The 25,097-nt window shown below is 38.5% G+C and overlaps 2 protein-coding genes across 2 annotated transcripts; one reads left to right on the forward strand and one right to left on the reverse strand.

Annotated features, from left to right (window-relative positions):
• The first annotated feature begins 249 nt into the window (after nt 1-249).
• Nucleotides 250-25,084, forward strand: Lgr4 (Leucine-rich repeat-containing G protein-coupled receptor 4). Its single transcript, XM_017157466.3, has 18 exons — nt 250-498; nt 12,089-12,484; nt 12,596-12,707; nt 12,835-12,906; nt 14,973-15,050; nt 15,262-15,333; nt 17,572-17,643; nt 17,704-17,775; nt 17,829-17,972; nt 18,042-18,113; nt 19,110-19,253; nt 19,342-19,458; nt 22,790-23,025; nt 23,107-23,221; nt 23,695-23,839; nt 23,904-24,058; nt 24,130-24,203; nt 24,795-25,084. Exons 1-18 carry the CDS (start codon nt 480-482, stop codon nt 25,082-25,084), a joined length of 2,385 nt encoding a protein of 794 aa, XP_017012955.2. The 5' UTR covers nt 250-479.
• LOC108068074 (chaperone protein DnaJ) lies at nt 5,035-5,713 on the reverse strand. Its single transcript, XM_017157468.3, has 2 exons — nt 5,645-5,713; nt 5,035-5,586 (listed from the first exon to the last, which is right to left on the reverse strand). The coding sequence occupies exon 2, from the start codon at nt 5,568-5,570 to the stop codon at nt 5,172-5,174; it is 399 nt and encodes a 132-aa protein (XP_017012957.2). The 5' UTR covers nt 5,571-5,586; nt 5,645-5,713; the 3' UTR covers nt 5,035-5,171.
• Nucleotides 25,085-25,097: the final 13 nt, after the last annotated feature.

The following is a 25,097-nucleotide window of genomic DNA, read 5'->3' on the forward strand; positions in this document are numbered from 1 at the left end:
TAACTTTTACACTTTTAGTTTAGTTCCTATTCCTGAGCTTTTCCAACGCGCTTTTACCCCAAGGGCTTTTCACCTTGAACTTGGGGAGCTCTTCGCCGGAGCTTTGGGCTTTTCATTCATAAATTGCCAGCCGGTTCGGTGAATGAGTGCGGTGGGTGGAAAGTGGGCGAGAAGGCGGGCGGCGCCAGTGGGCGGGGCACCTGGAAAAGCCGCATGCCACATGTTGCAGGCGCTCGGCTTTTTTCAGCTCAGTTGTTTGTTATCGTTGGCACCGAACGCGCGGCACCGCGGACTGAAAATCGGGTCGACTGAAAGTCGAGTGATCTACTTGTATATTTTTGGATCCCCGAACGATCTCACATTGAAGTGCGGCGAAGTTGTATTTTTTTTTTGCCTTTTTTTTGCCGTGCCCATCGAAGTCTATAATTAAATATTGTTTATTACCCGTTAAATCGGCGGAAGAGCGGAGAACTCCCTGGATGTCAATAGCGATCATGCGTACGTCCCGGAAAAATAAACAGTTCCCTTTTTGTTTTTCTATTTTTTGTGCCCCGTCTTGTATATTTATCGATGCAGTTATAGATGCCAGATACAGATATCCCTCGGATCCCCATTACCATGTGTATATGTTTTTATCTACTTTATCCGCATTGTTTGTGTGGCATTTTAACGCGAATCGAAATAATAAACCCGGCCAAGAGATATTGACCATCTGTGGACAAGCGAGTGTCGGGGATTTCGGATCGTTAGGTGGATATTATCCATGGATAATAATAATGGGAAATTCCGAGATTTGTAAATAAAATATGTGATTTTAGGGAATTTTTGTTGGCAAAAACAGGCCAAAAAACCACATAGATAACGAGTATTCTTTTATTGTAATTTCGTGCTTATAAAGTTAAAATAATAACATTACTGCTCGAAAATTAAGAGTACCGCATTGAAAAAGCTTCAATATTAAATCGATAGAGGCTTTACATTTTTTTATTGTAATAACTATTCAAATCCGAGCGTAGCGTCATTAAAAAAAAAAAAAACCTTAGTTTTCGACAAAATTAAGAATTTTAAAGCCAAGTTATGCCAGTTATATCCAGATGAAAAGATGCAGAAATGATGAAAGAGCTGAATGTTTGACAAAGTTCAAAGGGCAGGAAGAAGTTCTACAACAAAGTTTGCGCTTCGTGAAACAGAAATTTCTCGGGGAATAAAATAAATGCATTTACAGGACGAAAGTTTTGGTTTTACGTGTGTTGCAGGGGCGTGGCCAGATTTTTCAACAAAAGGGGGCATTTATTGATATAAGAATATATACATTGAGTACCTATAATACTTAATTGTTTAGAATTTTATAAAAATAAATTATGTTTTGATACCAATTTTATGCAAACAAATTTAAGGCAAGATTTTTAAAAACAACAAATATTTAGCAAAATTGAAATGCCACTCCAATCAAAATTTCGATGATTGACATGAATACGGTTTGTCAGTTCGAAAATGAACCGAAAAGCCCGTGGCCAAAATGTATTTTTACCGAACCCGAAACGATTTTCAATTAAAATTCTGTTCCAATTTGCATATTAATTTATGTTATTAAAATGGAGCCAGCGCCCCAATGACTACACTGGATTTTCGCGTCCCCTTCTCCTTCGCTCCTCTGCCGATGAAGCTGGAAATATCTATTTCCATCTCTGTCGATGGGTCTGCGTTAAATTTTTGTAATAAAATGTCATTAAGTGTAAGTGCGTGGTGCCGTTTAGATTTATGAGCCCGAATGAATTGCAAATGCCTAGGCGAAGGGTAAGCTCTGGGATGGGAAAGGTGGTGTGCTAGTGGTTGATCTAGGGTGGTTCAGGGTGGCCCTTGTGGTTCCTGTGGCCAGAAAAATGGGCGCTGACCTGACAACGCTCGAATGCCCGAAAGTTGTGTTATTAGTTGTAACTGCTTTGGCAGCTTAGACAAATCCGTCCACCGCACTATATAGCATATAGCATATAGAGCGCCATGGCTACGGGGATTATTCGTACCAAGCCACATCTTTTAATGGCCCACGAAAAACAAGTGGAATGTGTCAATTATGTGGCGCAGATTGTCTCCACTTTTACCCACCCCCCGCGGGAATTGTGGCAAAACTATTTGCGTGAGCTGCTCTGGGTAATTATTAGATTTTCGGTACTCGCAATGAGCTTAGCTGGCGGATTACTTAATCAGGGTATTTAGTTTGGATTCAATACATTTTAAAAATTAGCATTAAAAATTCTCTTTTTTCGTATTTATATCAGGTAACTAAGGTATTCATTTATTATTTCGATTTATTTAAAAATCGAGTTATTACAAATATTATATTAGCTTTTGAAGAAGCCGCAAACATTCTCTCGCCTTGCCTTTTGGAATTATAATTTAAATGCCCCAAATACTTAATGAGGGTATTTAGTTTGGATTCAATACATTTTAATAATTCGAATTAAAAATTGCCTTTTTTAGTATTTAATTCAGGTAACTATATTCATTTATTATTTAAATTTTAATGTTTAAATGATGTTCATAAAAGTCTTCAAAAATCAAGTTATTACAAATATTTTATTGGGTTCTGAAGAAGCCGCTACATTCTGGCGCCTTGCCTTTTGGAATTATAATTTAAATGCCCACTCATTAACGAAATTTAAACATTTCCCTCGCACAAAAGGGATTACGTCATGAATTTTCCGAAGAAAAAGGAGAGAGATGTGAAATTCTAGTTAACAAATGGCCCAATGTTAATTATGAATATTTCAAAAAAAGGCTCTTGTACCTTTCGTAAGACTTAATCCTAGTTACAAAGCTTAAGCTTAATAAAAACAAAAAGAAATACTGACAATTGCCGGAGAAGCGGAAAAAACAAATTGTAACTCAGGCAGCCGAAAAAGTGCAAAAATGGGAAATGTGCGATGCTGCCGCCCACTAACTCCTTTTCTTCCCGCCTTCGCCAGTTTTCCACGATTTTTCATGACCCTTGGCACACACAAACACAAACAGAACGGGGAATATGTGAAACGTAAGTGGAGACCGCTCCACCGATTTTCCACTTAGGAACTTGTCGCTGGCGGCCAAGTTCAACCCGAAAATATGGGGGGATGTTTGGATATTGGGATGTTGGGCTCAGGGGTCTGGAGTAATAATCCCCACATCTATTCCCGTTCGCACCCAACTCTCCGATATTCCGCTTTTAGGTAATTTGAATACGGCCGGCAATCGTTATTTATGGGCCGGGGTTCTACAGTTTCACTTGGTCCGCGTGTGGGTGGCTGCACTGCAGCGGATCCATTAACATCTAGTCAAAGCACTCAGAAAAACATGTTTTTTGAACCGAATTATGAACTCACTTTTAAATGTCAAAATGTGTGTCTAAAAGTATGCAGTGAATAGAGGATAGAAGTTTTCCTGTATGAATTCATAATACTTTAAAAATAAAAATATATTGTTGCATACTTTTAGACACCTATTTTTATATTTAAAAGTGATTTCAGTTGTTTCTGTTTTTAAAATATTATGAAAACGTTTGAATATTTTGTAGAATTAAATGTAAAATATTTAAATAAAAATGTTTTGTCTCTGAATGCAATTACTATTACTATTTTGAAATTTATAACTAGTTATTATTATACATTTTTTTAAAGTCCATTCCTATTTTATTTTTTTTTTCGAGTGCCTTAATATTGCTAAGCATCTATAGGCTTCGCATCCGTATCCATATCCGTATCATTATCCGGCCGACGCTAATCGATGCCCCCGATGCCCGATGTCCAATGTTCAGGGGGCCAATGAATTGAAGGCCCCCGCTATCAAGTTTCGGTCCTGGTCCAGCTACTGCGGAGCTTTTAAGTTGATCAAGTAATCCATATAATTTTGTGGTGTTATTTTTGAGGCGTCGCATAATTGAATTGTCCAGGGCAGCGGCAATGACAGTGCCCGCCATAAAGGTTATGCCTCATTAGGGTTCGCTCGCAAGTGGTTCAGTGGTGGTTCAGCCGTTAAGGCATCTTACTCCGGATCCGAAATGAACACATGGACATGTGAAACGGTCTGAGTGATTGCCAAAAACGAAAAAACCGAAAAAATAAAACAGGAGGTCTGGGAATCCCCGAAACGAAAAGTGATTGCCAAGGGGCGGTTACTTATATGTATGATTGAAGTGCGAATGATTCGATTCCTTATTTGGGTGCCCAAACGAAATCCCCAGGGATCAGGGGTCCTGCAGAAATACGCAGTTCGCTAATGAAGTGCGAACACATTAAGCCTTCAAAGAAAACGAAACGTTTTGTTTCAACGGTTTTATTTGGGATTTATTAGGGGAGATAATAGCATCGCCCTTTAGAAGGTTTATATTTAAAAAATCCATTCAAAAGTTTACAATACATTATTACATTCATCTAACTAATTTTTCTTTCGATTACTAGTTGGCAAATACTTAAATTTCCAAAATAAAACAATCATCAATGAACCAGATAAGAGAATTAAGTCAAGTCGCAATTCAGGAAAGTTTTCCTTGCTATTCGAAAACTTTTCGCACCCAATAACTTTTGAAACTTTCGGGCCAACTTGAATCATATATTCCGAGCTTGTCTACGATTCAACGTAAAGGAGGCAATACTTATTGACACCAGGGAGTGTTCTTTAGAAATCTATAGTTCCATGACATTGCATTAACTGTTTTATTTATTGACGGGTCAATGGGACGTTAGCCTTAAACATTATATGTATAAAGTTCAACTATGTTTAAACATATAAAAATCAATGAACAATATTTTAATTAATTTTAAATTTTATTTAGTGATATTATTAATATTTTGTCAATTAGTTTCTGCAAATATTTTTATTACATTATTACTGATTAAATTTGTCATTAAAAAGTTGTAAAATCGTTGAAAAAAAAGCTTCAGTGAAAGCAATGTGAAGAACCCATTACGAACTGGTTCTGATAAGAAAATGAAAAGGGGGAATCCCACAATTTCGTAAGGCACAAAATAACACATATTTGGTTGCGAATTACTTCTATAATGCTTTTATAAAACCGAATTTCATTAACATTACATGATATATTTGTTATTTAGTAATGATTAATTTTTTTGATTAATTTTTATAAGTCTATATTGCCAATATGCCGATATAATTCGGGTGTAGAACTGGGGTTTCACTTAGTTATTTCCAGTCGACGAGTTGAACGCCTTGAAAGCACTGAATCCCATGAAGAGACCCACCAGTGCACCGCCAACGGCACATATAATGGGCAGCAAATCGGGAGATTCCACCTGGTTGGTCTGCTGACTTTGGTAATTGGGATGGGTGCCTGCAGGCCTTGGAATACTATTCGTATTCGATGATCTACGATGCAAGGCGCGATCGTATGCGTTCCTAAGTGACTCAACCGACAGGACGTCGAATGCCTCTTTTATCTTCCGGAAGTGCGCCACCGTCTGGGGATGCTGATTCTTATCCGGATGGTAGATGAGCGCCATTCGCTTGTAGGCCTGCCTGATCTCCCCCTCGGTGGCGTCCTGGGATACGCCCAGGATCATATAGTAGTCTTCCTCCATGCTCAACGATCCTTATCTGTGGATATCTTTATCTTTAGTTGTGACGAAATAAAGTTTGTCTATAATTTTGCGACTTTTGTTTTGACATCCGCAAAGCAACAAGTATTTTGTATCTGTATCTGTGGTTGTGCTTTGCATTTATCGATGCATTTCGATGATCTAGTCAACCGGTTCGTGAGCCAAACATCGCTTGGAAATATGTGGGGTATTCCCATGTCATTTGCATTTTATATTATTTTTCATTTCTTAAAAGATTTCCCATTATATTATAGAAAACCTCACTGGCCTTGGGAATACATTTAATGCAAAAAAAAAAGGTCATCTAATTAATATTATGCGTAGCTTTAATCTAGGTCAAAAAAAAAGGGACACAAATCGGACTGGGTTTCTTGGCTTTTGGTTGGTAAAACAAATAGGAATACCAGATAAAACAACGGCATTTACATATGTGTTGACTGTCTGTCTGTCTGTGTGCGAGTGATGTGACCTCTGACCCTGCCGAGTGGAAAAATGAAAAATGGCTAGCGTAATTCCCTGATTGAAGCCTAACTGAGAGGGACAGATAAAAAAAGGAAAGGCAAATAGAAGCAATAAGGCAAATCGGCAGAGTGGTGCAGAGAGAGAAATTCTCTAAAGATTCCTTTTTGCATGATAATTCTATCAGAAATCACAGTGGTTTTCAAAACACTCAAAAAGGTGTCCAAAAGTATGCAGTGAAAAAGTTAATTTATTTAAATTCTCTACTCAAAATATATTTTTTTCTGTTTACATGATAATTTTATCAGAAATCACAGTGGTTTTCAAAACATTCAAAAAGGTGTCCAAAAGTATGCAGTAAAAATGTAATTCGTTGAAATCCTCTACTTTTAGACCTTTTGTTAAGTTTTTTCTTGTTTAATCTCAAACTCCTGCGATATTTTCTCCCTGTGCACCAAAAGCAGCCCAGAAACCGCTTAATTTCGCCAGGACTTCCCCCGACCCTGTGTGTCACATGACCCCTGACCCATCGAAGGCGAACGCATGGGCATTAACCATTTCGCATCGCATTTATTTTCATTTGTATTCGGACCTCTTGTCAGCGGCAGTTCAAACAGCCAAAGCCGAACTATTGACAAATACCACCCAAAAACCTACCACCCACCATCCCTAATCATTAGGAGGGCAAATGCTATTGCTATATCCGAAAAAGCGATGAAATGATTAATTCGCATCGAGTAATTAAGTGTGGTAAACCCAAATGAATCTCTTGAATGGGATGGCTTAGCATTTGGCTCTTGGCTCTTTAAAAATAAAACTTCGTCAGAGATCTGCTGATTAGCGATTCGCTAAAGAGGCTATATACAGATCGGCCGATATATATATAATTAACCCATTGCAAATGGGCACTTGAGCAGCGCCTTTTGTTTACCATTTCTGCTTCTGTTTCTGTTTTTTTTTAATTCTTCTATTTAATTTTTTTCCATTTCTATGCCCGCCCAGTCGGATTCTTGTTTACAACTTTGTTGTTAGCCCAAAACTTTTCTCGGTTTTCGCTCAGTTTTTGTTTTCCATTTTTGGGTGAGTATAAAAATTCCATTCGAATGCCGAAAATCGAACTGGGAATCTAAACAGTCGAAACGAAACGAAAAGAAACGGCGCGGAGTGAATAAAACTTTTGGAATTTCTCAGCTGTTTTTAGTACATGTCGTAATGGGCACAAAAACGCGCTTATTCCCATTCCCATCCCAAATTTGTTTGCCATATAAATCAGATGCCAATCGCTTGAGAGCCCTGTGCTTATTTTATAATTTTCCTTTTTTTAAACATAGTTTTTTGGCAAATAATTATAAATATTAATTCACTTGACTGCCAAGTTCTTAGGTCAAGTATTATTATCAAGTTAGGAACTCTGATTCATCAGATGATCTAATGGATATTGATCGGCGGACAGGGAGCTTCTCGGATAATAGACATCGGACATCGAACTGCAGACAATTTGTTTACTTAGCCGCCGAGCACAACTGACTTCTATTTTCGTGAGTTCCTATTGGATTTTCCTCTGTTTTAATTGCTGCCCCGCCCCTGGCCCGCAGAAAAAGCCGAAACTTTTACCTCTTGAGGCTACTTTCAGGTGAGGAAAATTGGGGCAAGGCAAGGGTCAGACTGGATAAACAAATCCGAGTCAATTTCGAGGGTGGTCTGATCAAGTGTTTGGGTGTGCTAGTGCACTGAGAAAAAATTTTAAATCTAAACTTTCGACGTTTATTTCTGAATTGTATAGATTTTTTATTTTAGATAGGAATATTATACCATTTTTCTATTATAAATTCTGTTAGATGGAAAGCAAAGTCTGAAAAATGTAGATGTCATTTTATTGGGCTTATGAATACCTATCCAAATGTAGAAGAACATTTTTTAATCGCCAAATTCATTTAAAAGTTATGAGCAAATAATCGAAAAAGCAGTGCAAGCAGTCGATTTACTACTTGCATAACTTCATCTCCCTCGCACTCCCTTTAGCTAAGTAACGGTTATATTGCTTTCTCCCTTTTAATTTATGTAAAACACGAGCTTTTATTAGAAATTAAATATTTGAAAAAAGATCTCCCTTTTTTCTGTCACTGTAAAATCCCATTATTTGCCTGAAGAATGCAAAAGTTAACCATTTAACCTTTTAATAATTTTAGCTTGAAGCCTTTTCTGTGTGATTATTTCTTCTTCTCCGCTACAGTGTAAATTTCTGAAGCGATGGTGCACCCCTTTGATTGGCTCAATGGGAATTTATGAGCTACAAAGTTGTAAAAGTATCTTTTCTGAGCAGAGCGTTCTTGCTTTTGCAGCACCTTCTGGATGCACTCTAGATGGGAAATGGGAAATAGAGTATGGGAAAATCCCCTGCTGGGATCTGGATCATCAATCATGGCAGTAGCCCGACGAGTCCAAGCCGCACACATCAAACATTTCAATTTGCCGCAAATGTGTTGACAAAACGTTGATACGCCATCGGCATTCGTTGGGCTTACGGGATTGGATTGCGCGGGAGGTTGGGGGTTTGGGGGCTGGGGGGTTCCAAGCTACCCCTATACCTTAACCCTTAACCCATCCCCAAGCACATTAGCAACACGTGTCAAATGCGCAATGTCCTTGTCCTTGTCCTGGCATTCGGATCCCGGATCCCCCTTTCCCATTTTCCATTCCCGCCCTTGGACGCCGCGCTTAATTACACTTTTATAGAGTCGCAGCCCCTGCTCATCATTTCCATTTCATTTTCCATTGTGGCAGTCCTTCTCCCGGCTCTCCTGGTTCTCCTGATTCTCCTGGCTCCTCACCATCTCCATCTCCATCCGTAATTGCAATCCGTTGTCCTCTCCGCCGCCTGAGTTATGACCTGCAATGCCATCCCGGGGTCCTTGTTTATCCTTGCTTATAAAGCGGGGGGACAGGACTGGCCATATGTTTTCCACTGCCTGGAATTTTCCATTTGTTGATCTGCAAATATGTTTTTTAAGCAAATTATGAAAAGCCCTTGCGCAAGGAGCAGCTATACTTTTGTGAGCCTCTTCGAATTTGGAATGAAGTACATAATTGAAATTGAAATCGAAAAATGTAATTTTTGAAGTATATTTATTATGTTTAATTTTGTTGTAGCTTGGCCAAAAAAGGTCGCAAAGTAAAAAGATTAACTGATTTGAACAACTGAGGTCCTTAGCTAACGTTCATCATTACTTTCTGACTGATTTTCAAAAATAAATGATAAATAAATAAAGAAAAATAATTTGGTTTCAGCGCATTCACAATAATTTTTACCCCAATCTATATAAATAAATCATAATTCATTTTAAAAGTGGGTTAAAAAAAAAAGTGTTATCGCAGATAATCCAATATCTATTTGTGATTTTGATTTATCTTTGCTTAACATTTTATTTCCCTCCCTATATTATGTATTTTATGACTTGCAACATAGAGCACAAAAACTTCGCATCGTATCATCAGCTCTTAAGTCCGATATTTCCACGTCTCGATTTAATTTGATTTGCATTTGTTTACCTTTCCCGTTTTCGCATTATAATTATACTTTTTGTGCAGGTAGTTTTATTTTTTCGTTATGCCTTTTCCATTTACCGTCGCGTCAGAAAGTCAGCCAGTCATGCTGATGATGAGCATGATGCCTTATCGAAGCTCCAACGAAAATCGAAAGGATTCCGGGTTGGGGGTATGGATTATACATATTATAGGGGGCCGTGAAAAAAAGTGTCCTGACAGACGGGCATTTCACGGAACATTTCATCGCCATTGGGCCACAAATGTACTGTGCGTAATTTTTATTACAAACAATTTTATTACACATTTTACATATTTGCAATTTACAATTCACAATTCCCAACTTCAGATATCGATGGGTATTTCCCCCACAGACCCAATCGATTGCGATTCCGTGCACCCAAAAAAAAAATCGACTGAAATCGCCCTTGGTTTTAGAAAATCGCCTATGAATTTGCTTTACTGGCGATTTTGTCTATATTAAAGAAAGTAGGTTTTTAAAATCAAAGACGTTTTTTCTAAAAATCAAAAAAAAATAGACTGCAATTTAGAAATATTTTGCTAGAAAGTAAAAAATTATTTCTTAGAATTTAGAAATAAAGGTTTTCTAAAAAATAGAAATACGGTTTTTTTTTAAATATAGACAAATATTTTTTAAATAAAAAAAAAAAAATTTCTCAAATTCAGAAAATACAAAAATCTATTTTCGGGCTTCGGAATTATACCCGGTTGTTTCTGTGACGCCACGGCCTTTGTGTTGTTTTTTCTTTCGTTCTTGTTTGTCACCTTATTTTAATTTCCTTTAATTGAGCACATGGGTGGTTTCAAATTGGAACTGAAATGAGTGTACAAATTACAAATTATAAATATAAAAACCCAATAACTTACTATTTTGAGAAAAACATCTTGGTCGCCGCACGCGGGATTCGAACCGCTAACCGCTCGCGCCTCACAGTTTGCAGTCAAGCACTCTACTAGCTACGCCACGGAAGCATCACGTGAGGCGCTGTACAAAGTCTATTCACATTTTGTTCTCCTATTTTTACTCAAATTGATCTGGCTTTCTTCTGGTTATTCCTTTTAGTTTATCATTTAATTTTACTTTTAAATATTTATTGATTAATATTAATATTTATATATTTATTATTTATTATGGTTCAATAGTAACAGTAATTGAATGTTTCAAATTTGAAAAACTTAAACAAAATGCAATACATTTTTTTATTAATATGTAACTATTAGTGTTAAAAAAAAAACAAAAAGACACCACGAGTTTTTCGTCTCGACGTGGGTTTGAACTCACTCTTGCAGCCGCAAGCTTGAATAACATATGCATGCACGCACGCGTTAGACCCCTAGGCTACCAATCCCGGAAATTTTCTTCGATTAATAGCGATTTTTTCTTAGGCTAAAAAAAACTTTTCTAAAAAGTCTATAAGAAAGGAAATCGATCAAATACGGTTAAATTTTTTATTTTCTAGAAAAATATTTCTTAACATCACACATTTTTTTCAAAATGTTAGAAAAATCTTCAAAAAAATTTTCTGTTATTAGAAAAACAATATTTCTATTATGTAGAAATATTTATAATTTTAATGGCAATTTTTTTTTAGTTTTAGAAAAGTTCAGTCTTTTTTTTTCTAAAATCAATGGCGATTTTAACCCTCAAAAAAAGAAAGGATGATTAGAAAAATAAACCTTATAATTTAGAAAAAAATTGATTTTTCTGTATTTCAGAAAATATTTTCTAAAAAAACTCGTTCAATTCAGAATTTTTTTGAAGATTAGAAAATTTTTCTGAAGATTAGAAAATTTTTCCTCTTTATAGAATATTTTTTTGAAGCACAGAAAAAAATTTTTTTTTCTATATTTAAGAAAAAATAATTTTTTGAGTGTGTGGGCGCTGGAAATTGCGACGCATTAAGTGCAATCGTTAAAAATGATAAATGCACTGACAACACAGCCTCAGGGGCAGAGATGAGTGGTTCGGTTCTTAGGGGTTGCTTAATATATATAAATTCTATCCCATATATCCTATCACAGAAGCGCGTGTTGAGTTCATCATCAAGTGAAACATCAATGAAGAGGCCAAAAAACACAATGTTCCTCCCCCCAAAACTCTCATCTCGCTGTTCGGCTAATCGGATGCTAATTAACCCATTTAATTGGTTAAACAAATATTTCGGCCCCATTTGCTAAAGAAATTTATGGAGCCATATAGGCAAGAACATCTGTTGGTTCCGACGCATTGAGTTTCTTTATCTTTTTCTCCTGCTCTTGGCCATAAGTTAAACGAATTGCTCGGGGCTTTCTGCATTTTCAATTTGAATGTTTAAATTCCAATTACTTCCTGGACGCTATTTTTGTATCTTGGTAATAAGCTTTGTAAATTATCTTTATTTATTTCTATTTTACTGGATTTCTCGAAGCATTTATTGAATAAAACGAAACAGTCGATAACAACCCCCAGTAATCGTTATCGCCTTGATCCTTTTTAGGACTCCCCATTGTTCTCTCCATCCTGCTCGCACTAACTTCTAATGCGGCAGCGACAGGGACGGCAACAGAAAGCACACGAACGGGAATCGGAACGAAACCGGAAACGGAAATGGAGGTGGAAGCTAAGGAGGTGATATCGCTCCTGGGCGCAATCGATGGCATCGAGTCCGTTGTCCTGGTTCCCGACTCCGGCGACAAGTGTCCCGGCGGCTACTTCCACTGCAACACGACGGCACAATGTGTTCCCCAGCGGGCCAACTGCGACGGAACCGTCGACTGCGATGACAGATCGGATGAGTTGAACTGCGTGAATGAGGTGGATGCCAAGTACTGGGACCACCTGTACAGGAAACAGACGTTCGGCACGAACGACGACCTGCGGATTGGCGAGTGCCGTAAGTGCCGATATATCCGATTAAAATATCGAAATAATCGAAATTTATTCAAAACTATTAAAAGAAAATATTAAAAAATTCTAATAAACTAGAACTCTGCTTTTCTTTCAGAGTGGCGCAACGAGAACTTTAGCTGTCCTTGCCGAGGTCACGAAATGTTGTGCCGCTTTCAACAGCTTACCGTTATTCCAGCACTTTTGCCGCAGAACGATCTGGTAACGCTGTAAGTACAGTTGCGCTGCTTTATTCTAGTTATTTATACATTTTGAAAGATTAAAAGAAACTTTTTCTATGTTTATAAAGATTATTTAATATATTAATTTAAATATTTAATTTTGTATAACTTACAGCGATCTAACCGGAAACAATTTCGAAACCATTCACGAGACCTTCTTCAGTGAACTGCCAGACATGGAGATCCTGTAAGTAGCTAGCCTGCACTTTAAGCGGAATCCATTAAAATAATATATATATGGGAAAGTAATGGTTTCTTGGGTGTTTTGATGGAGTTTCCCCTTTACCGAAGGGGTGTTGTAAGTCGGGTTCTTAATTAAAACGGAAATGCAAGCAGATGACTCTGACTGCAGCGGCTGCAAGCGATGGTGGATGCTCAAATATTTAGGGAGACTGGAGGGAGCAGGACATAACAGACCAGTGCCGACTGGACCAGACCAGACCGCATTGAATATTAGCGACATGCTGTGTTCTTAATGGTGCCTTTAAGTAGTCCTCGTTCTCGTCGTCGTGTCGTTGTCGTTGTGTCGGTATCACTGGTGGCCATCACACGCTGGCGTACATACAAATTACGTACAAACTAGACAGCCGGAAGGATAAGCCAGCGGTCTCAGCCTCTCAGACTCTCGAACATGGCACATATGCCGGCCCAGACGGCATCGTGTTGCAGTTTATGTGTCACTGTGCCAAAGGACATTCTGGCCGGGCTTAAAGCAGACATTCGTGGTGCATGTCGTATCGCCACTCACTGAAGATGGACACCCACAGTCCTCCGAAAGAGATTCCCTGTTCCCTGTTTGTTGTAAGCTCACGCTCACGATCTAGGTATAAATTTTAACAACGGGGGAGTACACACACTGCACTCGAAGGACCAAATTTGAGCAGTTTTAAACTCTAAAGTTGTGTTCGTAATTCATTAAAATTATAGTACAAATAATTAAGATTTTTAAGGAAATAATATTTATTAAGGTGTCGGATAAGTAGGCTACAATATATATTTATTTTTTTTTTGCATACTTTTAGACACTTTTATTAGTGATTTCAAAGCTCTAGGAATTTTATTTTGCTTTTTATTGACTTTTTCTTTCAGTGTCCAAGTTGCCTTGCAAGTTTTTCGTTGACGTTAAAGTTTCGCCAATTTCAGCTCGAATTTAAATCCCAAAGTTTCGCGAAAGCAGGGTTTAGTTGCTTGCGATTCCTCGAGTTACCATCGCCAATATGCACACTCCTTTGGGAGGAACCTTCGCTTCTCGCCTCAACAAGGACATTCCGCCTGCTCCAATTGCCTACCACTTTATTTATATCCCTGGGTTATTTTCAACAAGTCATTCGATTGCACGCATTTATCTTCCCTCGATTTCGTGGGCAGATTTCGTGACGATGAATTTTTAACGACCTCCCGAACCCGAAAACAATCCTCATATCAGCCCAGGGGCACGGATTTTTTTCCACGTTCAACTTTGCGTCGCAGTGGGGGTGAATCCTTGTTGTCATCGCCGTCCTAGGAAATTCCAGGGATCAAAATCAAGGAGACAATTACTTCTATAAATAGGTTGGCATTTCTGTCCGCAGGTTTATCCCGCATTTGGCCGTAAAAACTAGATGCAAAACAAGAACAGAACAGAAATACAGATTTATTGGGCCATTAAGTGCGCCAAATGGAAACCGAATTCGAGTTTAAATGAATGGCGATGGCCTACCAATGCAGCTTGCAAATGATTTATTAAACAGGAGAAATAATTAAAACAATTGTTTAAAATTTGACATGAAATCCCTTTAAGAATGTTAATATTTATGTCTAAAAGTATGCAGTGAATAATAGATAGTGGTCTTTCGGATTAATAATATAATGTTGCATACTTTTAGACACCTATTTTAACTTTTGAGGTGTGGAAAATTTAAATATTTTAAAAATTAAATTTAAAAAAAAGTTTAAAAGTATCCCCAGGCTCCTAATGAAGACGGAATGCAAGTTGTTAGTCCCGTATTTGTATTTACTCATACAAATGAGCCCCAAGTTTGGGGCCAAAACAATGAGGCGACGAAAACAAAGCGCATTATTATCCATATCTCATCCTCGGGGATGGGCGGCCAAAAAGTTATGGTAGCTATAGCTGTGGAACTTTCGAGCCGACGCCCATTGTGCCAAGTTTACAATTGAATCTCATATTTATTACGTTTTATTCACTCGACTTGTCGCCTGTTTTTGTATGGCTTTTATATTTGTTTTTTTTCTGTCCTTCTCCTTCTCCAGAGTGCTGAAGTTCTGCTCAATCCGTGAGATTGCCTCGCATGCCTTCGATCGCCTGGCGGACAGCCCACTGAAGACCCTGTGAGTATCCGCCTTCGTATCCTTCGTATCCTTTCGCAGCAACGTGACCCACTCCCCACAATAACTCATAATTAAGTCTCATTATTTATGTGCACTTAACAGTTTTCCATTTTTTTTTTTCACCCCATCTTTCGCATCTTTCACGGCAGTCAAAGTCGATTCTTTAATAATTTCCCCACTCCCAACTTATGTGCTCGTAATGTCCTTTCAGTTATATGGACGATAATAAATTGCCGCATCTGCCGGAACACTTCTTTCCCGAGGGCAATCAATTGAGGATTCTGTAAGTATCATCGGTATCGCTTCAGTCGATATTCATTAATGGGGGCTATGCCGTTTTTAACGCGTCTTCTTAATGACCAACTTCCGGTTGGCTCTTGAATATTACCTAGTTGTAACCGCTCGACTATCAGTTACCCATTACAGAAAATAGAGAATAGGACGTTCCTTATTTATTTAATTAAAATTTAACATCTTTTGGTCCGTTTTCTCAACCGTATGTTAAATTTAAACTGGGAGTTAAACTTTGAAAAATCAATGGAAATTTAACTGTTTTTTTAACTGTTTTTAGAGCTTTATTTTTACGTTAAACCTTAAAAAGTTAATATTAATTCACAGTTTAAAGCTCACTTTAAATGAAATCTTTGTTTTAGCCCTGCATTAGTGACTTGGTTATTTATTTTATCCAGAGGCTTTTTGCCGGGGCCATGCATATTCATAAAAATAAATAATAAATTCAATAAAAAATACAATTGCAAAACGATTGCCGATTTATGTGTGTGCCAATAAATGCTAATTAAGCATAAATCAAATTAGGCAGGAAAAATAGCAGGAAACTTGGCTTAAATTCTCGCATTTTGCCAATGCACAAAATGGTCCTCACATAGCTGCAAATGCATTGCACAATTTCGAATTTCAAATTTCGAAGGGCAGAGCAAGAGATATGCGGCGATAAAAAGCCATTATTTTTTGGCCAGCCGGAGGTGCTAAATGACAAAAATCCAGTAATTGCCAATAACCGTAGTGGGTCGATTATATCGGGACTCATGTGAGATTTGGGTGGCCCAGTCGGCCCACTACAGCCGATGCTAATCACAATCACAATTGCTGTCAACCTTTGTTGGCCCATAAAGTTGGCCCATTGTTGCCGGATTAAAGGCAACCTCTTGCCCAATCGACTGACAATGTGGCATCGCATTCTTGCCTCATTGTTGTGGCGCTTTCCCCATTTCCCATTTGCCCCTTCTGTTGCTCCCCTTTATTTTTCGCCTCGCGGCCTCGGAGCATAAAAATATTAGCACAGACGGTAAAAAGTTTTCAGTTTTCAGCTTGTTTTGTGCACTGACTCGAGCGGCCCCACGCCCCCTTTTTCCTTTTCCCACCGACGCCGCCTTAAAAGTCCAAAAACAATAACAACGCCAGCTGGCGAAAGGGCACCAACACAAGGTTAATCCACCGGCTATGATCGAAGAGATACTCTATTTAATTTAGATAAAAAAAATTTACTAAATCTAAAATTAACAAAATATAAATACATTTCTATAGAAATAAAAGAGGGGGAATATTCCCCCCGCTCGTGTAATAAAATAAAAAAAATAGGGTATTCAAAAAGTATGCAACAAAAAATTTGTTGTGAAATCCCCCCACAACTAAATACATTGTTGCCCCCTAATAGAAATCTACACCCGTTTATAAAAGATGATAGTAAAATCTAATTAATTATATAGGTATATTTTTTAAAGGTTATCTTTTAAAAAACATATTTTTATTTTTTTATATTAGATGGCTGTTTATAGTTTAGGGTAAAAATATCCAATATATTTTATTATGAATTTAGTACACATTCTTTTCTACAAATTCTCATTATAACCAATTCATTAGCTCATCATTATACCCGTCTAAATACCCTTAAAAGTAGACAAAACTGCCGGCACACAAAAACACATAAACAACTCAGTTACACTTTTGCGGCGGAAGGCGGATTTCAAATCTGTGTGTGTGTGTGTGTTGGGGGGGAAGGTCCAGAGATATATCCGTAGTACTTCGTCTCCGGCGCCACCGAATCCGGAGGACCAGCTGCACTTGGCATTGCCCTGAAACTTGGCTCTGTCCGGTTGACAATTCTAGTGCACTGTTCAAAAAAATTTTAAGACCTTTAAGTTTTATAATAATAATCTTTTTTAATAATAACAATAATAAACTTGATATTAATCGTACTCTTAACTAAATCACCAAATAATTCAATATAAGAAAAAAAATTCAAAAATAAATTCATAACGTATATAAATTTTCCTTGTGTACTACTGAAATTTTGGTACAGGCAACGGTTTCTCAGGGGCAAAAGTGCATTTACTCGTGGGGCGTTTGTTACTTGCGCTTAATGGCTAATTAAAATCGAGATATATGTGCCGACTTTTCACTGACTGGATGCAATTGCAGCGGCTTTTGTTGCCAACTTTTCAGCATTAAAATGAGATTTTTTATCTATTTCATATGATTTCCCCCGGGGGGGAATGTTCAGAATTTTGGCACGCAACCGCCTGCACCACCTGAAACGCAGTGATTTTCGAAATCTACAGCAACTGGAGGAGCTGTGAGTGTTTCAAAAAATGTTTAAAAAAAAATAAAATACTGAGAAATACATTGGTTTAAGGGACCTGCGCGGTAATCGCATTGGAAACTTTGAGGCCGAGGTGTTTGCCCAACTGCCGAGTTTGGAAAAGCTGTAAGTATCTTAGGAAATCCCTTAGAAATGCATGTAATTATATATGTTTTAAGCTATCTCAACGAAAACCACTTGAAGCGACTGGATCCCGAAAGATTTCCCAGAACCCTGCTCAATCTGCAGACTCTGTCCCTGGATCACAATCAGATCGAAGATATAGCCGCCAACACATTTCCCTTTCCGCGACTTAGACATTTGTAAGTTGAAAAAGTTCTCTCTCACATGAGGAACTACCTATAAATATATCAATCCTTTGTCGATTGCAGATATTTGGCTGGCAATCGATTATCCCACATACGAGATGAAACCTTTTGCAATCTCAGCAATCTACAAGGATTGTAAGTTGTTTGTGGTTGAAAAGAAAGAAAGTAACCAATACCCTGTAAAATAAAAAGGTTTAGATATGAATATCTTAGGTCAAGTTCAAAGGAATCTATTTATATGTCAATTAATTATTATTTAAAAAATTTAAATTTTTTGTATGTAATTACTAAACTATCCTAGTTCGACTATACCCCACCGGGATTCATAAGTACAGGGCATCGAACAAACAAGTGTCACTCCTCTGACCTCTGATGGATTTTTCCTTCTGCTCGGCTTCTGCTTCCATCTTCCATCTTCCATAAAACCCGTGTGACCAGAGGACTTCGGGACCTCGGACCTCGCACCCTGATTTCCGATTTCCGATTTCAGGAGCAAAGGGAATGGGAAAGGGGCTGTGGCAGAAAGTGTCATTTGGATTTATTGCCGTTTAAGTTTCGCTTTGGCCGAGAGGAATTTAATTTATCAATAATGCTATGTGGGCTCAAGTCTGAAGTCTGAAGGAATGCAAAGCCGAAAGCTGACAGTTTTTCATTTGCGAAAACTAATATATACTATATTATACTAGCCACCCAAACCCAGTCGGCATTCCGCTGCCTTTATCTAATGCATATTGAGGAGGCTTTCGGGGTTCGGGCTTCAAAGATGAGGCCTCTCAGCCTTCTGTCCTGTGGAATGATTTGCATGCAGGGCAAAAATCAAAAAGAGATATCCAGGATATCCAAGAAAAACATCAGAGAGAGAAAGAACGACGGACGGACAAATACCGGATACGTGCCACGGCATCGGTGGCCCAACTTTAATGATGAAACTTTGCCTCCACCTAAGCTCCTTTCTTTTTTTACCCCTCCTCGTCCGATACTGAGAACCAATCTCGAATGCAAATAGGAAGAAAACGAAGCAATGCTTGGCTTTTATGCGCTGCCCCATAAACCCGCGCCGCTCTGATGTGTTAACCACTTTCACCAACCAAATGTCCTGGCTTTTTCGCCGATTTCCGATTTCCCCCATAGACACTTGAACGAGAACCGCATCGAGGGATTCGACCTGGAGGCCTTCGCCTGCCTGAAGAACCTCAGCTCGCTGCTGCTAACGGGCAATCGCTTTCAGACCCTCGATCCGCGGGTCCTAAAAAACCTGAGCAGCCTGGATTATATGTGAGTAAATGCCCCAGCCAAATTGTAATGGTTATGGGCCATACACCTCTTTAAACCGGAAATACCCCTGCTTGTCTGTCCCCGGCAGTTACTTCTCGTGGTTCCATTTGTGTAGCGCCGCCATGAGTGTGCGAGTCTGTTCCCCACATGGCGACGGCATCAGCAGCAAGTTGCACCTACTGGACAACCAGATATTGAGAGGCAGGTGAGTAGTACCCCCGAACATAAGATGATTTCGATTTAATCAAGCTAAGAGCCCTTGCGAAAAGCCCGGGAAACCAACTGGTAAGCTTGAGGGAGGGACTTTGCATTGCGGTCTCTGCTGCCTGTGTGTAAATCGCATTCATTAGTCTGCAATTAAATCATTCTCATTATGGCCCTCGAAGTCTGTGCAATTGCAAGTTCAACCGAGCTTGCCTGCAATTAGAGTGCAAGACTTGCATTGTTCTGCCTAAGAGGAGAATTACCAAGTACAGGAGCGAACTTGAATTAGAATCAAGCGAAAACACCTCTTAACGAGGTAATAACGACGTGATATAACATTTGGTGGCCCCACGTTGAGCGCCAATAATTTTTGTGTGCTCATTTAGCGGGTTAAAGATCTTTTATTTTGTTTTATTTAATATATAAATTAGTCAAATTTAAGACTAATTCCCTCATAAATGCTCCACTTACAATTGTTTTCTTTAAAGATTAGTATATGTCGAAATGGGAATCATTTCGGGTCACGATTTCTGGCGCATAATCAATTACTTAATTTACGCTGAACTCCATAGCTCCTTGGCCTCACGTTGGGCGCCAAATCTCCCGCAGTTTCTGTTTCCTGCGCTAATCGCTCAACACCCCAAAATGGAACCTTTTGAAGTGCCTAGACCCGCTGTCTAAACATTGTGCCTTCCTCGGTATTTGGTATTTTAGCCAAGTAGCTACTTGGCAAGACAAATAAGTAGACCCATCAACAACTGGGAACTGGTAACTGAAAACTGAAAACAGAAAACAGAATACAGAATACAGGGAATTCGGAACTGGCAACTGGCAACCGGCAGTCACTTGTCATCAAGACTCCTGAGTGATTATCTGGCTGGCTGCCATCGCCGTCTAGGATGTGTTCCTGTTGAAAATGAAAATTACGTTCCTTCCTCGTCGGTTGTTTGTTTGTTTGCCTTTTACACATTTTACACACACTCTGCATGCCGCCGTCTTCATCTTCATCCGCATCTCCACCTCCATCCACATCCACATCTTCATCTCGGGGTTTTCCCAGCGAGAGCAAACACCGACATGTGCACACACACAGCCAGACAAACACAAGGATGCTTAGGATGGGATCCAAGGATACGAGGCTGCAAGGATGCCGGTGCCAGCGAGAATTTACTTTTGTGCTTAGTACATTATTTCATTATTCTAAGTTGACGTTTTCATAAAAATTAAATACTTTAGGTTTTCAAGTCGTTGGCGCGGCTCCCGTTCTTCTGTTTTTCCGTTTTTCCGGCTGGCTACATTCATTCCGTTGCTCTCAGGCCGGTGGTCCCTACTTTTATTAGCCACCTGGATTCCCAGCCTCTATTTACGGCTGCACTCCCATCCTTTCTTGGGGGAAAGGTAGAAAGTGGCTGCTGTGCACCAGGGATGTTTTGCTTAAATTTACAACGTTAATGCGTTGTTGCTGCAGGCGGGAAGATGCCTGTTATACCCTTCAGTTCGTTTGAATCGGTGACCTCAATTTATTTAGAGCCAAGAAAAAAATAAAATTCGAATTTCCGGAGTCTAGCTGATTGCTTTATGCAATATTACATTTTTGTAACTACTGGTGACCCCGAACTTTAAATCAGAATCGCAGATTTTTCTATACCGTCATTTTCTTTATTTTTATTTACCTATCAGCGTATTTTTAGTGATGACCCCTAGCTTTCAGTTTTATATAGACTACATTATTAAATTTTTGAAACATTTGGTGACCCCAAACTTTAAATCTACATCTATTAATTTTTAGACCATAATTTTCTTTGATTTTTATAATCTATCAGAGTATTATATTGGATGACCTCTAGCTTTTAGTTTTAGTTCATCTAAAATAGTATATTTGTGTAACTTTTGGTGACCCTGAATTTTAAATCTATCTCTATTAGCTTTTATACCATCACTTTTTTTGATTTTATATTTACGGTTAAAGTACTATAAAGGATGACCTTTACCATCGTCCAGAGGAAGCTGCAACTCCTATTAATTTAATAAGCATTTAGTGAAATTGGAAGCTACGCTGGCTGTTTCTGGGATCAGCATTAGGTCAAGCCTGATGATGGTCAATCATCATCAAGTGCCGAGTGTTGGCAATGAATGGGAAGCGGAACACTCGCATAAATTACAGGTCTCTCTACCTCCAAGGATATGAGGCCACGATTCCTAGTGTCTATAATTGTCATTGAATCACAGTCGACACTCACTTTTGCCATTTCTGCTCCTGTGAATGCTGATATTGCTGCTGCTTTGCTGCGTGCTTTGTGCTTTGTGCTGCGTGCTTTGTGCTGTGTGCCTTCTGCTTTGTGCCCAAGTCTCGTCGCTCCACTCAAGCATCCATGGCCACACCTCCCCGGTCAGCAGAACTGCAATAATGAGACACCCGGGCAGGGCAATTGGCAATTGTGCGAGCCACAAACGCAGAGGTCAAACACAGCAAGACTTAAATTTCCTTTAATTGCCCGAATTTATGGGTAGCGGCATAACGACAATTGTCTAAGGCAAGGTCACAAGTGATTTTCCTCTCTGTTGTCTTTTTGCGTAACACGCTAAAAAAATCAAGTTTCCAAAAATCCGGATCCCAATTTTTCACAAAAAAATAATTCGTTTTTTAGCCATAACAATGGAAATACTGATCCAAATATGGATTGTCATACCTCTCTGAACTCGTTATTAAATTTCCAGTCGATTGGCATTCAAACCTGAGAATTTTAATTTTTGTCAATTTTTCGCAAAAAATCATGATGTACCCCCTTATAAAAAAATAAAAAATTGACGAAAATTTTATTTTATCAAGATCATCCGGAAAGTGTCATGGATTTATTTATTTTTTAGTTATCTGTTCAAAACAGTATTTATTTTTTGTGTAGGACCATTTTTGGCCAAGTTACAGCAAAAAAACGAAAAGAAAAAATTCATTTTTTTACCAAAAATCAAGATCCCAATTTTTTACAAAAAAATAATTCCTGTTTTGGCCATAACAATGGAAATACTGATCCAATTTTTGATTGTCATACCTTTCTGAAATCGTTATTAAATTTCCAATCGATTGGCACTTAAACTTGGACATTTTATTTTTTTCCCCATTTTTCGTAAAAAATCATGAGGTACCTCCTTATAAAAAAATTGAAAATTGACGAAAATTTTATTTTACCAATAAATAATTAAAAATTCACTAATTACTTTGTGTATCAAGGGGATACTTTACAAAATCGAAATTCAAATTAAATTATATAAATATTAAATATGAATAGATATGTATTTTGTTTCTATCCGTGTACTTCTTCCATCCTTAACAGCGTTTGGGTGATGGCCTCAATTGCCGTGGTGGGCAACCTGCTGGTCCTGCTGGGGCGCTACTTCTACAAGTCGCGGAGCAACGTGGAGCACTCGCTCTACCTCCGCCATTTGGCCGCCAGCGACTTCCTCATGGGCATTTACCTGACGCTGATTGCCTGTGCGGACATTAGTTTCCGCGGCGAGTACATCAAATACGAGGAGGCCTGGCGGCACAGCGGCATTTGCGCCTTCGCAGGTACGCATCCCCGGTTACCGCAATTACCCCTAAAGAAAAACCTAATGGGATGCTAATGTGAATTATGTATCCGCCGTGTAGGCTTCCTCAGCACCTTCAGTTGCCAGTCGTCGACGCTGCTGCTCACACTGGTCACCTGGGATCGTCTGATGTCTGTGACGAGGCCCCTGAAGCCCCGAGATACGGAGAAAGTTCGGTAAGGTGTATGAACTTGTAGTGAAATTAGTTTTGCTTTAAAAGCAAAGTGTTTGTCTATCCTATTAGTTTAATTACATTTTTGTGGTCCTGTTGATATGGTGTTTACCATATTCAGATTTATGTTTTGCCTTTAATATTTGTTTAGTCCCAAGTTATTCCATTTTAATAATATAAATTGCTTTTAGAATGTATTTGGCATGAGATATTTTAGATAAATAGTAATAGTAATTACAATTATTTTCCATATGCCATTAAAACAAAATTCTGGTTGGTTATTCCATTAGTTTAATTACACTTTTGTGGCCCTATTGATATGGTAAACACTCAGATTTGTGTTTGCCTTACATGCATTCTTAAATATTTGTTTTGACCAAAGTGATTTCATTTTAATAATATTAATTGCCCTTAGTTAAAAATTTTGTTATATAAAATTTAAGAAAAATAAATTAATAAAAAGCTTTTTCTTTGTAGAATTGTCCTCCGTCTGTTGCTCCTGTGGGGCATTAGTTTTGGACTGGCTGCTGCTCCACTCCTGCCCAATCCCTACTTTGGCAGCCATTTCTATGGCAACAACGGTGTCTGCTTGTCCCTCCACATCCACGATCCCTATGCCAAGGTATTAGCCTTTCTTCTGTTAACTTATTTAAATATTAATATTCCCAACAAATTATTATTACAAGGGATGGGAGTACTCGGCGCTACTGTTCATCCTGGTCAACACGTTGTCACTGGTCTTCATCCTGTTTTCCTACATACGGATGTTGCAGGCGATCAGGGATTCGGGCGGCGGAATGCGGAGCACTCACAGCGGCCGCGAGAATGTGGTGGCCACTCGGTAAGGTTTTCCTTACTTTGGAATTTTATTTTATTTATTATATAATGTAATTTCGAAATTATTTCCAATAGCTTTGCCATCATTGTGACCACCGATTGCGCCTGCTGGCTGCCCATAATTGTGGTCAAAGTGGCTGCCCTTTCGGGTGAGTAAATCTCTCTTACAAAGAAAAAAATTGACAAAAGATCAGATTGATGTGTGCAAGTTAATTTCTTATCACTTTGATGTGAATTAAGATCATGTTTATCTTGCTTTACAATATTTGTTCAGAAATACTACATTTGATATTTTAAAACAGTATTTTTATAAGTTTTATGAAATGATAAGATATCAAGTTGACATGTTGGAATCATACATTTGACATTAATCATATCGGCTTCTTGTTGATACGAAATAATGATAGAAATTACACTATTTTATTTGTGTAGTAAATTAGTCTATGTATTCTCTTACATAGAAAAAACTTGACCGAAAGATCATATTGATATGTGCAGGTTAATTTTATATCATTTTGATATGAATAAAGTTAATGATTATTTTATTTTACAATATTTGTTTAAAAATACTTCATTTGATATTTTAAAACAGTATTTTTATAACTTTTATGAAATGATAAAATATCAAGTTGATAAGTTGGAATCATACATTTGACATTAATCATATCGGCTTCTTGTTGATATGAAATAATGATAGAAATTGTTTGTGTAGTAAATTATATATATATATCCCCCTTTAGGCTGCGACATCTCCCCCGATCTGTATGCCTGGCTGGCCGTGCTGGTGCTGCCCGTGAACTCGGCCCTCAATCCGGTGCTCTACACTCTCACCACGGCGGCCTTCAAGCAGCAGCTGCGCCGCTACTGCCACACGCTGCCCAGCTGCTCGCTGGTGAACAACGAGACCCGATCCCAAACGCAGACCGCCTACGAGTCTGGATTGAGCGTAAGCCTGGCCCATTTGGGTGGCGGAGTGGGCGGCGGATCGGGACGCAAGCGGATGTCCCACCGACAGATGAGCTATCTGTAGGGGAAAGGGAGCA

The sequence above is a fragment of the Drosophila takahashii genome, chromosome X (assembly GCF_030179915.1).
Source record: "Drosophila takahashii strain IR98-3 E-12201 chromosome X, DtakHiC1v2, whole genome shotgun sequence".
In the NCBI taxonomy this organism is placed as follows: Eukaryota; Metazoa; Arthropoda; class Insecta; order Diptera; family Drosophilidae; genus Drosophila; species Drosophila takahashii.

What these genes read in the sequence shown, in the direction of transcription:
- Lgr4 (XM_017157466.3), top strand. An exon ending in CAGAACGATCTGGTAACGCT is followed by an intron (nt 12,708 to 12,834) that starts GTAAGTACAGTT and finishes TATAACTTACAG; the next exon opens with CGATCTAACCGGAAACAATT. An exon ending in CGGCATTTGCGCCTTCGCAG is followed by an intron (nt 23,026 to 23,106) that starts GTACGCATCCCC and finishes TCCGCCGTGTAG; the next exon opens with GCTTCCTCAGCACCTTCAGT.
- LOC108068074 (XM_017157468.3), bottom strand. Translation starts at nt 5,570, where the DNA reads ATGGAGGAAGACTACTATATGATCCTGGGCGTATCCCAGGACGCCACC.